The sequence below is a fragment of the Ictalurus punctatus genome, chromosome 16, assembly GCF_001660625.3.
Source record: "Ictalurus punctatus breed USDA103 chromosome 16, Coco_2.0, whole genome shotgun sequence".
NCBI classification, from domain to species: Eukaryota; Metazoa; Chordata; class Actinopteri; order Siluriformes; family Ictaluridae; genus Ictalurus; species Ictalurus punctatus.
In genome coordinates this window covers 21,312,390-21,329,524 of record NC_030431.2, presented here as the reverse complement: position 1 = coordinate 21,329,524, position 17,135 = coordinate 21,312,390, and the positions used below count along the sequence as shown (strand labels likewise).

Genomic DNA, 17,135 nt, shown 5'->3' with positions numbered 1-17,135 from the left:
AGTGAATTTGTACTTTTTCTATACTTTATCGCTGCACAGAGAGAGCTAGAACTAGACGGAACAATAAAACTACACAGTAGTTTCCCGCCTGCGTCTTTTATTTTTTTTAATAACTCCACTTCCTGTTTCCGGTTTCTTATCACGCTATTGTTACTGTGTGTTCTTTACCGGTTTGCTTATCTGTGCCTCGCAGACAAACGAGTATGCTTGTTGAAGTAGACCAGCGTGCGCTTTATAAACATGAGATATGATCAGTAGAAGAACTGGACCGTTCATATAAAACGGGTGAGTTTGTAAATACTGGAAATTAAATTCAGTTAGGAAATTAGCCAGCTCGCTTTATTAACCGCCTTAGCTAGCAGGCTTTTTATAGGTGCAGCTGATCATGAACTGTCTGCTTGTTAAAAACAGCTCACCACTACACTGAATTGGCATTTATTATATAACCCTGTTTTTATTATAACTTACTGTGTCATGTTTTTATATCGTAAGGTTTATAGTTAGACTGGTTGCATTGTGTGTGCGCTCTGTATTTTATATTAAATAGAACTGGAATAAAGTTGGTTTGATGGACCTTCGATATTCGCGGAAATTAAGGGACCGTCTCTAAAGTTACATACGACATTGTTATACACGTTTCTAACTTAAATAGCATTTGAAGGGAATGACTTACAGTCATAGAACCAACTGGAAAGTGTTCGTCTAGGTGTCCGCTATAATGCACACCTCTTAGATTTCTGATATTTAACAAAATAAACTATTAAATCATATGTAAATATTGCCATGTATTTTATTACTAATAAGAGCATGGGCTCTTACACAAAATATACCATAATTTAAAGCTCAATAGCACTTGAAGGGAATGATGTACAGTCACACATCCAACTGTAAAGTGTTCATCTGGGTGTCAGCTATAATTCACACCTCTTAGATTTTTGATATTTAACAACATTACTTTTCCTTTGCCTTTAGTACACGCTGATAATCTGATGTATATCGCTCAACTCACTTTCTCTGTGCCTGACGTTATCATCCGAGGCAGTGCGCATGCGCAGCATTAAGTGTCGTGGCAGTACAGACCGGTGTCGTGTTGAAACCGTTACCTGATGTTACTGACAGAAATGTAGTAGTTGTTAAATCTATACGGTTATTTTTATTTATTTATTTATTTATTTATTTGTCTTTCAGTTGTGCTACCCTTGTGCTAATCTGTTTTATGTTCACTATCAAGTTTATACTCAAATAGACTAGTAGTTACTAACTAGTCAGTTATATTGTAGTTTAAGTTGTAACTAGTCAGATGATTGAAGTAACCTTATAACCCTCTTGCATTTAAATGAAAATGCCTCTCTGAGACACATTAAACGTGTTTATATTGAAATATTTGGTGGTGTGTTTATTGGTTCCGGTGCTATTTTGTTGGTTGGTGCTGTATTTTCATTATTCCTGCGAGAGAAGTTGGTGGTTGTGTGCTGTGCTGACGTCATAGGGCAGCATTACTGGTGCAGTTACAATGTTTAACAGGAGACCAAATTTCATGGGTCTCAGACATATATGTTGCTGTTAGCTCCCAAAAACAAAAGTGCAAGGATTTATTTTCTCACGTAACGTTTTCCAGAGATGTTCAGTGCCGTATTACGTAGACATCCAGCCTATAATCTGTGGAGAGACCATTCATTTTCAGTGAGAGCTGGCGACATGAGCGAATGGTTCGCTGTCAAAAGTGGAATGCTAGTTGCTCCACCCACTGATGAACGTTACTATGGCAACCAGTAGTTCGAAATGCCTACTGGTGTCGTCATAGTACAGAGACTGGTGTCTGCAGAGATGAAATCGCTGTATGTGTGAACACACCTTTATGAGCGCTATGGCGTTGATTGGTGTATTAGCATGAAAGTTGAAGCTTTTGAAGCTGATCTGTTTGAGTGGACAGATAAGGAGGTGAGAGCTGGACAGACTAAAGGACTAAAGCCCTACTGCATCGCTCTCTTTAGGTAGAGGTCTAAATCCCACTGCACCACTATCAGAAGATAGGAAAGATAGGACTGATTTATTTATTTATTTATTTACTTCCTTGTTGCTGTTTTTTCTATGATTATTGTCCACACAATGCCTTGATCTCACTCTGTATCATTTTTAACTTGTTGTGTTTGATCATTTTCATTCCTGCTCCACAGAAACGTGGATGTGGTGGACTTCCAGTTCAGAAAAAAGACTGAAACTGTTCCGGAGAGCTATGGAATAAACCAAAAACACAGAGAACTAAATCTTTAACTCTTTAGCTTGGATTTTGCCTCCTGGTGTCCACAATAAGCAGAGCTGAAGTTGCAGCTGCGCCCATGAAGGCCTTGTTTCAGCGCCGGCTTCAGAAACTGAGGCTCTAAACGCAGTACAATCTGCAGTCCCTGTGTGTGAATGCTCACTGGTCCAGGTCTCTACAGCCATGGAGTCGTATCTTTTCCCCTTCGATGGGCTGATCTGCATGCTCCTGGGCATCTCCTTCACCGTGTGGTTCACACTCCTGCTGGTCTTCATCATCGTGCCTGCGGTGTTTGGCATGTCTTTTGGTATCCGCCGGCTCTACATGAATTCCCTGCTGAAAATATTTGAGGTGGGTGCTATGATCACAAAATGTTTTTCAGCTTGATAAGTCTGTAATCTGTTATCACCATAATTAAACAGTATTATTCCTTAGTCATAGCCTTGTTGGTTTTGCCTTGTGAACAGAATTGTGGGATTGGTACTTCTAAGGAGGTCACGTGCACCTCAAGATTAGTTCAAGATAAGCTGACCTTATGCTACTTTTACTGAAAAAAAGGCCTACCTTAGTGTGTATGTGTGTGTGTGTGTGTGTGTGTGTGTCCTGCTTTAAAGTCACTTGTCTCCTCTTCAAAATCTTCAGCACAACACACAGCTGTTTAGTCTTTTCACTCTTTTATTTGCTGTTGTTTTTGTTTCAGTGGGCCACGCTGAGAATGGAGAGAGGAGCGAAAGAGAAGAACCAGCGGCTCTACAAACCGTACAGCAATGGTGAGACAATTATTATTACCTGTACATAAATAATAAACAAGGGATGATGTAAAGAAAAAAAAAGGTGCTCATCAACCAGTAAATCCCAGCATTGTGAGCAGGAACCAGTCGCACCAGTTAAACTTCAGTTGGGTGTAAAGTCTGTTCTCAAGCAGTAACACGACACATAAAGTGCATTGCAATACATTCTGATCAGGGATTAACGCACAGAATGACCGGTTTCATCATTCGAGGACGATCAGTAACACAATCTGACCTGGAGTTCTGTGATCTGTATTTCCTCTCAACCAAAATAGAAGCGCTCATATAAATCTGTCATAATACTGAGTCCTCCTAATGCCAAAGTCAGCAAATATCTGTTCTAGGGCACAGCATCGGCGAAATAACACACCTTGAAATGTTTCTGTTGACCAATCAGAATTCACGATTCCACGCAGATGCAGTGTAACATTGTTATGTCAATAATGTCATGTGACTCTCCCCCCCACACCCCTCCCCCCACCCCCCGCTCAGGGATCATAGCGAAGGAGCCGGCGTCTCTGGAGCAGGAAATACAGGAAGTGAGACGTTTAGGCGGAGCCGAGGCCGAGTTCGACATGTCTGACATCTTGTTTTTCTGCCGCCGCGGGGTCGAGAGCATTGTGGATGACGAGGTGACGAAGCGCTTCACAGCTGAAGAGCTAGAGTCGTGGAACCTGCTGACACGCAGCAACTATAACTACAACTTCCAGAACATCAGCAGACGGCTGACGGCGCTATGGGGGCTCGGCGTGCTCATCCGCTACGGCATCCTGCTGCCTCTCAGGTAGGGTGCAGCACAAGGGTTAGGGTGGAGTCTTAGTGCACTGTGTTTGATGGTGAGGTACTTCCGCTGTAATCAAGGATAAAAAGGTATAATCTCAATTAAGCCCTAATTATGACAATTGGCCAATCAGAGGCTTCTAAAAGTCATTAAATGAATTTCTGGAATCTTCCCGATTGGTTAAGGAGACTGTCCACTTGGTGTGTTCGAACTGATTGTTGTACATTTTCTTCTGTTGTGAACAACGAATATGCCCCAGTTGATTGACTTGACTAAATGTCTTGAGTGTAGGTATATGTAAACGTTTGGACTCAGATATATGTCCAGTAGGAAGCTGTTTTGGATTCAGAAGCCCTGCATAGTGTATGAAATAATGACTCGTACTCTTTATATAGCAAAACATCCTCTGCATGCTCCTGGAAAAGCTCCACCTGCTATGGCTTTTTTGATGTTGCTGTGCTTTAGGGTGGATAAATAGTGCACGATATTCAATAGGGAGAATTAAGGGGATAAACGGTGCCCTTTGTTAGGGTTATTTGTCCAGCATTAATAAGATATAATGCACCTTTGTCCGAACGAAAAGTAAATATTGTTTATGTGAATGAATGCAGGGTCACTCTGGCTTTTACTGGCGTCGGACTCCTCGTGGTTCTCACGTCCCTCATCGGCCTGCTCCCAAATGGCGGGTAAGTCCATTTTCTTAACCAGTGACAGACTTTTTTTAAGGTCCCAGGCAAAACTACTATAGAAAGTAGAGTTCTTGTTGCAAGTTGACATGAACCGCGAAAGAAAACAAGACTGGGGTGTGTATAATTAACATTAGTGAACTAATAGCTAGATAACGAGAATCCCTTTCATATTATTCATTATTCATGACACAGGACTTCATTGTAATGTCAACTCACTGCTAAAGGAATATTACCTTTGTTTAAGCCCAGACATGCTGAAAATAAAAGATAATGCTGTTTCAGGCCATGTTTTTGTCACACTTGTTGATAATTTCATTGGTGTTGCTTTTAGAAGTTATACATTTCTACAAGTGGCTAGACTGTTGAAAGTGCATAGTGTATAATGTAGGAGTACGGTGCACAATGTGAGGCAGGGCTTATGAATGTGCAGAGTGTGCGAAGCTCAGTGAGCAGTGACTTTGTTGTTTCTGACAGGATGAAGAATTTCCTGAGTGAGAAAGCTCATCTGATGTGCTACAGGATCTGCGTTCGAGCTCTCACAGCCATCATCACGTACCACGACAGGTAGCCCTGTGCCTGTATTTAGTATTCATCATAATTATTCACTAATGGAGTTTATAGCACCATGACATTGTTTGTGTTTGTTCTCATCAGCCAGAGTTATTTTAATGCAGTTACCTCTTGGTGTATTGGATTTTCACAAAACAAAAATAACGTGTTTGGATTCTGGAAACTTGATTCACAGCCATTTTTTTTTTAAAAAGTCGAACATTACAGAAAGCTAAAAAAAAAAAAAAAAAGTATTTCATGTAAAAATGGGGCTGATTTTTTTATTATTGTTATTGTTGTTATTATTATTTGTTTTTAGAAGTATAGTGATAAAGTACATTGAATTAGTTTTTTTGCTGGTGAGACACAAAAAATCTGCACTAAATTCAGTGTTATAACTTGTTTTGTTTTAATGAAATAAAGAAATTACATTATTATATCCTGCAGCTGTTTAATGAAAGAACTTTTCATGTGGTATTAAAATAATGGTTAAATTACATTTCCAGTTCCACCCAACATCTGCCCTTTTTTCCACAGTGAAAACAAACCCAAGAACGGAGGCATTTGTGTGGCCAATCACACGTCACCCATCGATGTAATCATCCTGGCCAGTGACGGCTGCTACGCCATGGTAACTGTTTTACTGTGTTTCTCATGTTGTTGTTTTTTTCATGCTCATTTTCAGGTATTTTTCATGCTCATTTTAAACTTTAAATACAGACTTGATGTTCAAAATATTGAAAATATTGAAAAGTGTGTGTGTGTTTTAGGTTGGGCAGGTCCACGGTGGTCTCATGGGCGTGATTCAGAGAGCGATGGTTAAAGCCTGTCCGCACATCTGGTTTGAGAGATCAGAGGTTAAAGACCGGCACCTTGTGGCCAAACGGTAAAGTTACTCAATAAATAACCTTACAGACAGCTGAGCTAATTGGCTTTGACCTAATTCACAGCATGCTACTCATTCTACATTCACAAGCCCTTTAACAAATTAGTAATCTAATGAAGGGGATGATTTCATGTTTCATTTTAAGGGATATAAGAATGTTCTGGGGGTTTTTTAATCACACTGCACCATTTTTTTTTTTATGTTTGCAGGCTCAGTGATCATGTTGCAGACAAAACCAAGCTGCCCATCCTCATTTTCCCAGAGGGTAAGAATTAATCTGGCATCATTAAATTACTGTATGTATGTATGTATGTATTTCCAACTGGAAAATATAAAATACTTCATTTTTTTAATTTCAGGCACCTGTATTAATAACACCTCAGTAATGATGTTTAAGAAGGGAAGCTTTGAAATCGGATGCACCGTCTATCCAGTGGCTATAAAGGTGACAATTTTTCCTTTTTATAGCATTACACATTGTGTTCTCAAACTGTTTTCACACCTCCATGCAGTGCATGGGTATAAAGAAAATGGGTAGCTGTATCCCAAATTGGATGCAAAGTGGAGAACATGGGGTCTAGAAGTTTTAGTGTAACTAGTGATCGAAGTAAAATAATAAATTACGTCAGCTGTTTTTCCCACCTTTAATGTGTAATTGCATAAGTATACAAATAAAGTGAAAAACAATCAAACATTTTAGGGGGAAAAAGGAAAACTAAAAAAGTTACAATATCCTGGTTGCATAAGTTTGCACACCCCTAAACTAATGCTTTGTTGAAGCAGCTTTTGATTTTATTACACCGCTTATTCTTTTGGGGTAAGAGTCTATCAGCATGGCATAGCTTGACTTGGCAATATTTTCCCACTCTTTCTTGCAAAAAACAACATTCTAGATGCATCAAATTGTAACCTGTGCACAGCTCGCTTCAGGTCACCCCACAGATTTTTAGTTGGATTCAAGTCTGGGTTCTGGCTAGGTCATTCCTTTGTTGATTTGGATGTGTGCTTTGGGTCATTGTCGCAGTGAAAGGTGAAATTCCTTTTCATCTTCAGCTAACTAGCAGACACCCGAGTGTTTTGCACTAAACCCGACTGGTATTTGTAGCTATTCATCATTCTCTCCACTTCGATAAAAGCCCCAGTTCTGGTTGAAGAAAAGCCTCAGAAAAGCAGCATGATTCTGCCACCAGCATGCTTCACCATGGGTATGGTGTTCTTTTAGTGATGTGCTTTCTCTTGCACCAAACATACCTTTTCAAATTATGGCATTATTATACCTTTTGGAATTGCTCTCATCAGACCAGAACACATTTTGCCACATGGTTTGGGGTGATTTAGTTGAACTTGGATGTTTTTTTGTGAGAAAGGGCTTCCGTCTAGCCGCCCTACCCCAAAGCTCAGACATGTGAAGAATACCTTGTATAATAAAGATTGTCATCACATGCTGAGACTCATCAGTACTTGTCAGATATTCCTGCAGCTCCTTTAATACTGCTGTAGGTCTCTTGGCAGCCTCCCTGGTAAGTTTTTGTTTTGTCCTTTTGTAAACTTTGGAGGGACGTCCTGTTCTTGGTGATGTCACTGTGGTGCTCTGTTTTCTCCACGTGTTCACGATGGCCTTCACAGTGTTCCATAGTATATCTAATGTTTTGGAAAAAAAATTTTATACCCCTCTCCTGATCAGTAACTTTCAACAAGTGAGATACCATGCATGCATTGTAAGCTATTTGCGGACCACAGCTTCATCAGTTGGATTAAATCAAGATGATGTGAAGAAAATTTCTATAGAAACAGCTGGTCTTTATTTGGGGTTAATCAGAATAATTTCATTGATGACAGCTGTATGATGATTACTTTTGAACATGAGATTGAATGTGATGGGTTCATTCTGAACACAGCCACATCCCCAATTATAAGAGAGTGTGTAAACTTGCGCAGCCAGGTTATTGGGACTATTTTTCCCGAAAATGTTGGATTGTTTTTCGTAATTTTACATTGAGGGTGTATAAAGTTCTGACATGCCGTTTTAACAGGGGTGTGTAGACTTTTTATATCCATTATGTATCCATATGTACTATAACAGGCTTAATCCCGAAAAGTTCTCTATTGAATCTGTAGGTGTAACGTGCACTATAATAGGGTGTAGTAGCCAATATTACTTACCCTAATATATGGAGGCTTACAACAGAACTACATAAGAGAACCTTTCATCTTTAACACCTTTTGTCAGAACATCTTTAACAGTTACAGTCTCCAGTGACTTTAAAATCTGCAGCCGCTGAACTTAACCGTGTGTGCTTGTGTTCCAGTATGACCCGAGGTTTGGAGATGCTTTTTGGAACAGCAGTAAGTTCGGGATGGTGAATTATCTCCTCCACATGATGAGCAGCTGGGCCATCGTCTGCAGTGTGTGGTATCTACCGCCCATGAGCCGAGAGGTGAGATTTAACATCTACAATACACACAGGTTTCAGATGTCTGATTTATTATGTTGTCTGGACTATTAATTATATTAAAAGTATAAGACACGCTGCTTATATCCTGTCTGCTTAGAAGAAAAAACGTCTGTATTCCTAGAGTCCCACTTTATCAGTTTTTATTTTCTGTAATGTGTGCTTCTGAATCAGCACTTCATCATTCAACATGTTAGTGTTTACTAGAGTTGCTGCAGTTGTTGTTGTTTTTTATAACAGCCCTGCTGTTGATCCATCTGTTTGGCCTGAGATAATTTTTTTTCCATCTTTATGAAGAAGTTGTTACACGGTGGTGTATAACTGACACATCCTCACTCACTGTGTGGCAGAGTGGCCAGAGTTATGACACTTAATTTCAGCCTGGGATGCATCAGCATTTTTGTCATCCGTGAAAGGCCATAAACTAAAGTTACAGTTTTATAAAGAATTAGATATGGGTTTTTAGAGTTTTTAAAATTGAATGTAACTGAATGAAAATAGAACACTCAAAGTAAAATAACTTTATTACAAAAATAAACCGTACTGGCTGTACCATGAACATGTACTTTTTTTATGAAATAAACATATAAATATTAATATATACATGAACTATTAAGAAATATTAAAGTTACTAAAAGATATGCATGCAAAATGATTTTAAAAAACACATAAAATAACACAACAGAATTTGTCAGTGATCGTTTTTATTTCGCCTCTAGATGCCGCTGTTGTGTATAATGATAACGGACTGGGGAAAACCGGTCTTTCTGGGTTTTTACCGATAACCGATAGTCCCAGCAATCAGTTATCGTTGCCGATTACTCAGCAAAACCAATCAATCGGGTCGACCTCTATTAAAAAAATTATAACCGCATCTATTTTCTAAGCTGATTATGGTCATGAGTCGGTTTAATATATTTATTTTTGTTTCATAATGATGAAATGAGTTGTATTCGTTCAGAGCACAGTTTCTTTATTGTAGCAGTAAAGAGAAGTCATACAGGCTTTGCTAAGAACGTGCATGTTTTCAGTCTCCCACATCTATTATCTCTGCACTCATTACACTTCTTAAACTCTTTCTCTACACTGAGTAATGCATTTTGGTATTTGCCCTTATGTATAAATAATCACACTTCTCCTTTCATTGGTATTCATTGGTTCGGTTTGATGCCGTGAGTAAGACGTTAAAGTTTGCTCAATGTTTTGCGATCAGCTAAGCCTCACTGCTGCTAATGCTAGCATGCCTTGTTCTTTGCTGATAAGTTGTTGATAAGCCCATGTTGACCCTTCTGTACAGGCACATTTTCCGCTTGGTGGAGTTTTTGTTCATGATAATTTGCACTACAGTGTGGTATTATTAGACATCAGGAAGGAGTTTTTGTGCAAGATACAGTATCTCACAAAAGTGAGTATACCCTTAACATTTTTTATAAATATTTGATTATATCTTTTAATGTGACAACACTGAAGAAATTATACTTTGCTACAGTGTAAAGTAGTGAGTGTACAGCTTGTGTAACAGTGTAAATTTGCTGTCCTCTCAAAATAACTCAACACACAGCCAGTAATGTCTAAACCGCTGGCAACAAAAGTGAGTTCACCCCTAAGTGAAAATGTCCAAATTTGGCACAAAGTGTCAATATTTTGTGTGGCCACCATTATTTTCCAGCACTGCCTTAACCCTCTTGGGCATGGAGTTCACCAGAGCTTCACAGGTTGCCACTGGAGTCGTGTTCCTCTCCTCCATGACGACATCATGAAGCTGGTGGATGTTAGAGAGGTTGTGCTCCTCCACCTTCCGTTTGAGGATGCCCCACAGATGCTCAATATTGTTTAGGTCTGGAGACATGCTTGGCCAGTCCATCACCTTCACCCTCAGCTTCTTTAGCAAGGCAGTCGTCGTCTTGGAGGTGTGTTTGGGGTTGTTATCATGCTGGAATACTGCCCTGCGGCCCAGTCTCCAAAGGGAGGGGATCATGCTCTGCTTTAGTATGTTACAGTACATGTTGGCATTCATGGTTCCCTCAATGAACTGTAGCTCCCTCGTGCCGGCAGCACTCATGCAGCCCCAGACCATGACACTCCCACCAGCATGCTTGACTGTAGGCAGGACACACTTCTTTGTACTCCTCACCTGGATGCCGCCACACACGCTTGACACCATCTGAACCAAATAAGTTTATCTTGGTCTCATCAGAGCACATGACATGGTTCCAGTAATCCATGTCCTTAGTCTGCTCGTCTTCAGCAAACTGTTTGCGGGCTTTCTCGTGCATCATCTTTAGAAGAGGCTTCCTTCTGGGACGACAGCCATGCAGACCAATTTGATGCAGTGTGCGGCGTATGGTCTGAGCACTGACAGGCTGATCCCCCCCACCCCTTCAACCTCTGCAGCAATGCTGGCAGCACTCATACGTCTATTTCCCAAAGACATCCTCTGGATATGACGCTGAGCACGTGCACTCAGCTTCTTTGGTCGACCATGGCAAGGCCTGTTCTGAGTGGAACCTGTCCTGTTAAACCGCTGTATGGTCTTGGCCACCGTGCTGCAGCTCAGTGTCAGGGTCTTGGCAATCTTCTTATAGCCTAGGCCATCTTTATGTAGAGCAACAATTCTTTTTTTCAGATCCTCAGAGAGTTCTTTGCCATGAGGTGCCATGTTGAACTTCCAGTGACCAGTATGAGGGAGTGTGAGAGCAATGAGACCAAATTTAACGCACCTGCTCCCCATTCACACCTGAGACCTTGTAACACTAACAAGTCACATGACACCGGGGAGGGAAAATAGCTAATTGGGCCCAATTTGGACATTTTCACTTAGGGGTGTACTCACTTTTGTTGCCAGCGGTTTAGACATTAATGGCTGTGTGTTGAGTTATTGAGTGTGTTGAGGTGCGTGTTATTTTGAGGGGACAGCAAATTTACACTGTTACACAAGCTGTACACTCACTACTTTACATTGTAGCAAAGTGTCATTTCTTCAGTGTTGTCACATGAAAAGATATCATCAAATATTTACAAGAATGTGAGGGGTGTACTCACTTTTGTGAGATACTGTATTGTGAAGTTAAATTCGCAATACTCCCTCAGCACACTTACTTCCTACCTGCCAGCTTTTTCCATTTCTGCACATAAAAGGCAAATGGAAATGATTTCCTGTTCTTATTTATTGTATTTCTTTTCCAAAGCACTATTATTAGTTTATTGTAATTTTGATTTGAATTTGTTTCCCAGAACTATTTTAGTTTTTGTTTTTAATGTAAACTTGGCACAGCTGTGGGATTGTATGCTGTGTTCGTGCCAAGCTAACGCTGTTGTGGTTGGCAAACTCCAGTAACTGCTGGAATAACACGCCTACTCTAAAAACACAGGAATTAGGAAATAGACTGTGGCTTGTTATATACGGTGTAATATTTATCATACTTTTGTAAGTTATGTACAAGTATGGATGTGAAATTATAGGTGAAAGTTCACAATCAGAGAGCTGTTTATTGAAAATGAATATATTGGCTGTGTGTGTGTTTAGGAGGATGAGGACGCTGTGCAGTTTGCTAACCGGGTGAAGGCTGCCATTGCCAGGAAAGGCGGTTTAGCCGATCTGTTATGGTAACACACTCCCACACAGAGTTTTTATTCACACGCTAATGCTTGTACTCTACTGCAGACTCTTTTAACACAGGATAGTGACGTGGTAATTACTAGCGATAAGCAAAATAAATGGCAAACAGATTTTAAACACTGAATAATCAGTACTCATTGTTCCATTGTGTTTTACGTACTCTACTACAAGAGTACTCAAAATGGCCATCAGTAGTTTGTATACTTCAGTGTGTTGCGGATTAAATCTAACCTGTTTATCACAGGGATGGTGGGCTAAAGCGGGAGAAGGTGAAGGAGGTGTTTAAGGAGGAGCAGCAGAAACTCTACAGTAAAGTGTTAGTGGGAAATGGTGAGGACCGAAGTCGCTCCTGATCACAGACGCGCTGCCTGGTAATTCAGACCAAACTAATCAAAAACACAAAATAACACGCAACTCCTACCTGAGCCATAGTGGTGCTAATGTGATAGCATGATGGTAACCTGAGCAGAAACAGATACATGCAGTATTATTATTATTATTATTATTATTATTATTATTATTATTTTAACAGTTATATCTGTGATTTCAGATTGCAAGCAGACCTACTGACGGTGCCCAGAGCACAGGATGTTTCTGAACCATGGCACAGACCAAAACCGGGCCAAGATCGACACCTTGCTGAACTCCTCTGCAAGATTAACACTGAACTGAAGTCAATTGAATTAAACAGGTCTGAATTGAACAGATCTCATTGAGATGGAACTGAACTGAAAACGACCTTAGCTGAATGAAGCAGATTGGAACTGACCGGAGTCAAAACGGAGCCTGAAATGAACAAATCTGATCTGAATTAAACCGAGATGAACTGCTTTAAGTGGAATGGAACATGTTGAATTTGAACGGAACCACACTGAATTGAATACACGGGTACAGGTCAGAACCGAACCCAAAAAAATCTCAACTAAACAGATTAACCATGTATCGAACGGAATAAAACCGGACTCAACTAAGCCAGTCCGATCTGAACTGAAACAGATCTGAATCTATCAGATCCAGACTGAACACACCTTGAACTGAAATGAAATGCGTCAATATGAAACTCATTCAGACTGAACTAAAGGACTCTGAATTTAATTACCCTGTTCAAATTGCATTGAATTATCTGAATTCAAATGGAATGACTGAGCCGAGCTGAATCTGAAGAATCAAATTGGATTTGAACTGAAGGACACCATTGCTTGTTGACAGATTTCAAAAAATGTTACTTTGCACACTTTTGCACGAGTCCATGCAGTGGCATTATATTCTTTTACTTTCCTTGGGACTGAGTCACATCAAATAAATGTTTTTGTTTTCATATTTATTTAGTTTTCTTTTGTTGTGTGTGTAGTCTGTTACAGTAGGGACACATTTGCTGTCTGAGTGCATGTTTTCTTCCTACAGGAAGAAAAAGTGAAGACGTGTGTCTAAAAATCTGTTGCGGTTTTCCTTTTAAAAAGAAAAGAAACTCAATGTTTGGATTATGATCTCTCAAGCTGACGTTGGACACCCAGGCAAAGCGTGTGCTTTCTCATTTAGGTGTTCAATCAATGAAATATCGACAGTTACAGATAAAGACAAAGAAGTTGTGTAACATTATATGCTGATAATTAGATATACAATCTAATATGCTTATTAAACACGCACAATATTGTAATGGCCACTTGAGAACATTGTACGAGATTAAGCCTGCAGAGTTCAAAAGACACCATAAGATAAGGGTCTCATCTGGGCGAAAGCAATCTCGTAATTCTGTGTATCGGATGAGAGTGAAATAAATAGGGAAACATGAAAATGTTGGGTGATAGCAAAGTTATGAACTTGAACACATCTGGAATTCTGTTTAATCCTGTCAGAATGGTCTGCTCTTGTTTCTCATTAAATGAATATCTTGTATTAACACGTCTGTCTACTGAATGTTATTGTTCAGGCTTCTGATGGAAAATAATCCTAATCAACTCAAATAATTCTGCCGAGTTAATTTGGTATCTTAAACAGACTTGCTTACTGTATGTGCTTGTCAAAACTGTCCCTCTTTTTTTTTTTTTGGAAAAAATACCTCATAAATGTCTTCCTTATTTGCTTGATTTACTTATAGTGGATTATTTTGTGGGGTTTTGTTTGTTTGTTTGTTTGTTTGTTTGTTTGTTTGTTTACTTTTGTGGAACCAGTAAAAAAATGACTTCTTTCGAGTCCAGACTGTAGGATCAGCTGTCTGATCATGTCACGTGATTCTACTCAGTGAAACACCCCTTAGATTCCGTACGTGTATTTAAGCATGCTTTGGTGGCACACCTATCACATGTCATCAGCAGTGATTAAGAAGACACACCTGAAATATAACAGCAGGCGTAATAAACATGAACAAGCTGGATTACTTTCTCAATCATTGATTACTTCTAAATGGTTTGGACGAGAAATAGAAGTAAATGGAATAAACAATGGTTGTTCAACATACAAAATTCACTAAGGAACAAATAACAGATCCAGGTGTTACAATGAAACCTATGATATGCTATTAACTATAATGTTTTCGTAGACATAAAGACATTCTGAAAGGTAGCACAATTTGATTTATTATGACTAGCCATCACTGCACTTATCTATAAAAATGAATAAAATAATGTTGCAGAAATAAATATGGTATCAGCAACTATCTTGAAGCTTGAACCATGTTCTCAGCTATAACTTCCATACTTGCTACCTACATTGGTTCCTAATATTATAAGATGTGCATACTGAAAGCTCAGGATTGACAGAGGGATACAGACCTTCACACTCTCCTATAGGAGGGCAGTATAGACAGTTTTTTTTTTAATGTATATCATCACCATAACATTAAAACCACCTGTGTAATATTGTGTAGATCCCCCTTGTGCTCTGACCTGTCAAGGCATGGATTCGATAAGAGCTCTGAAGGTGTGCTGTGGTATCTGGAACCAAGATATTAGCAGCAGATCCTTTAATTCCTGTAAGTTGGATTGGACTTGTTTGTCCAGCACATCCTAGAGATGCTCAAGCGGATTGAGATCTCAATGTTTCCTGAACAGTTTTTACAGTGTGGCTGCTAAAAGAGGCCACTGCTGCCACTGTTGCCATGAAGGGGTGTACTCGCTCTGCAACAATGTTTAGGCAGGTGGTGCATGTCAAATTAACATCCACATGAATGCTAGGACCCAAGGTTTCCCAGCAGAACATTGCCCAGAGCGTCACACTGTCTCTGCCGGTTGCCTTTTACCCATAGTGCATCCTTATGCCATCTCATCCCCAGGTAAATCACGCTCATCAGACCAGGCCATCTTCTTCCATCGCACCATTGCTCATGTACCCATTGTAGTTGCTTTCGGCAGTGGACAGGGGTCAGCATGTGCACTCTGACCAGTCTGCAGCTACGCAGCCCCATATGCAGCAAGCTGCATTGCACTGTGTTCTACATCATTCTGTATTGTGCAACAGTAGCTCTTCTGTGGGATCGGACCTGAGGGGCTAGCCTTCGCCCCCACACACATCATTGAGCCTTAGGCACCCATGTTCTTGTCACCAGTTCACCGGTTGTCCTTCCTTGGACCACTTTTGTTAGGTACTAATCACTGCATACCAGAAACACCCACAAGACCTGCTGTTTTGGAAATGCTCTGACCTAGTCATCTAGCCATCACAATTTGGCCCTTGTCTAAGTTCTCAAATCCTTACGCTTTCCCATTTTTCACTGCTTCCAACACATCAACTTCAAGAACTGACTGTTCACTTTCTGCCTAATATAATCCACCTCTTGACAGGTGCCATTGTAATGAGATAACCAATGTAATTCACATAACCTGTCAGTTGTTTTGATGTTATGGCTGATCATTGTATACTATAGATTTTGTCTTTTATTTGTTTCTATGGCCTGTGTCAGAGCTGTGCATGTTTAATTAAAACTAATAATGTGTTCAGTGAGTGCTTTGGATGGAGGTGTGACTCATATTTGTCATTAAGTTCAGGTTTGTTTTTGTTCGCTGACAGAACCGCCCTAATAAGGAGAGTATTTTTAGTGTCGCTAAACAATAACAAACATCTGTGTTATTTTTGTGCTTTTAGTGTTACATTTTCTTCTCTCCTCTCTCACAATAACAAGTGATAAGACGCAGCAAACCCACTGTGGAAGAAAATCCAAGCCCTGCTAAATCTGTGGTCATAACTCCCACTTTTTAAATAGGGATCTTTGTCAAACCTGAATATGTGTGAAATGTGTGCGTGTTTTTTTTTCATGGAATAATACATTTCAAACTCAAATAAGCACAGACTAGGCGAGGACTAAAAGCAGTTATCATACACAGAGAAATGTTCTCAAATCCAACTGTACTGCTGGGATACATTTCAGTCATGTCTCCACTGTTGGGTTTATTTTGTTCATGATTAACACTGAATATGTAAAAATTCATGGTCTGCTTCCTGCCACCTGTTTGCATTTTTATGTGCCACAGCTGTTTGTTTTAATTAAGCTTAATTAGATGATATAATCTCTTCAGGAAAAACATATTGTGATCATTGATTGTGATATCTGAGGAATATGTTCATATTACTGTTTCCATCCATCCATCCATCCATCCATCCATCCATCCATCAACTATACCGCTTACGACTTTTCAGGGTCACGGGGAACCTGGAGCCTATCCCAGGGAGCATCGGGCACAAGGCGGGGTACACCCTGGACAGGGTGCCAATCCATCGCAGGGCACAATCACATACACATTCACACACCCATTCATACACTATGGACACTTTAGACATGCCAATCAGCCTACCATGCATGTCTTGGGACTAGGGGAGGAAACCGGAGTACCCGGAGGAAACCCCCGCAGCACGGGGAGAACATGCAAACTCCGCACACACATGGCCAGGGTGGGAATCGAACCCCGGACCCTGGAGGTGTGAAGCGAACGTGCTCATATCACTGTTTTTTCTAGAGAATTTTTTTAAAAAATATGCTTTTGAATTAAGACATGCACTTTGCACAATGCTAAACTGATGGCTATAGACTTCTTTTATTTATTAGCTGTATTAGTTTTGTAGCTCCAGTGTGAAACTAATGAAGGAAATGTAATATACCAAAGCAAATGTCTTG

General features: G+C 39.9%; 1 protein-coding gene across 2 annotated transcripts; it reads left to right on the top strand.

Annotated features, from left to right (window-relative positions):
* The first annotated feature begins 124 nt into the window (after positions 1-124).
* gpat4 (glycerol-3-phosphate acyltransferase 4) lies at positions 125-13,930 on the top strand. Of its 2 annotated transcripts, none has more exons than XM_017489317.3 (14): positions 125-285; positions 2,178-2,611; positions 2,961-3,030; positions 3,544-3,835; positions 4,444-4,518; positions 4,996-5,085; positions 5,608-5,701; positions 5,841-5,956; positions 6,166-6,221; positions 6,316-6,401; positions 8,266-8,394; positions 11,936-12,015; positions 12,273-12,358; positions 12,579-13,930. In XM_017489317.3, exons 2-14 carry the CDS (start codon positions 2,444-2,446, stop codon positions 12,596-12,598), a joined length of 1,362 nt encoding a protein of 453 aa, XP_017344806.1. In that variant the 5' UTR covers positions 125-285; positions 2,178-2,443; the 3' UTR covers positions 12,599-13,930. The 2 variants fall into 2 exon arrangements, with proteins under 2 accessions (XP_017344806.1, XP_017344805.1); XM_017489316.3 differs by having other exon boundaries at positions 12,273-12,399.
* Positions 13,931-17,135: the final 3,205 nt, after the last annotated feature.

Coding starts and splice junctions, on each gene's coding strand:
- gpat4 (XM_017489316.3), top strand. CDS start 2,444: ATGGAGTCGTATCTTTTCCCCTTCGATGGGCTGATCTGCATGCTCCTG. Junction 2,612..2,960: donor CCCTGCTGAAAATATTTGAG/GTGGGTGCTATG, acceptor TTTTTGTTTCAG/TGGGCCACGCTGAGAATGGA. Junction 6,402..8,265: donor TCTATCCAGTGGCTATAAAG/GTGACAATTTTT, acceptor CTTGTGTTCCAG/TATGACCCGAGGTTTGGAGA.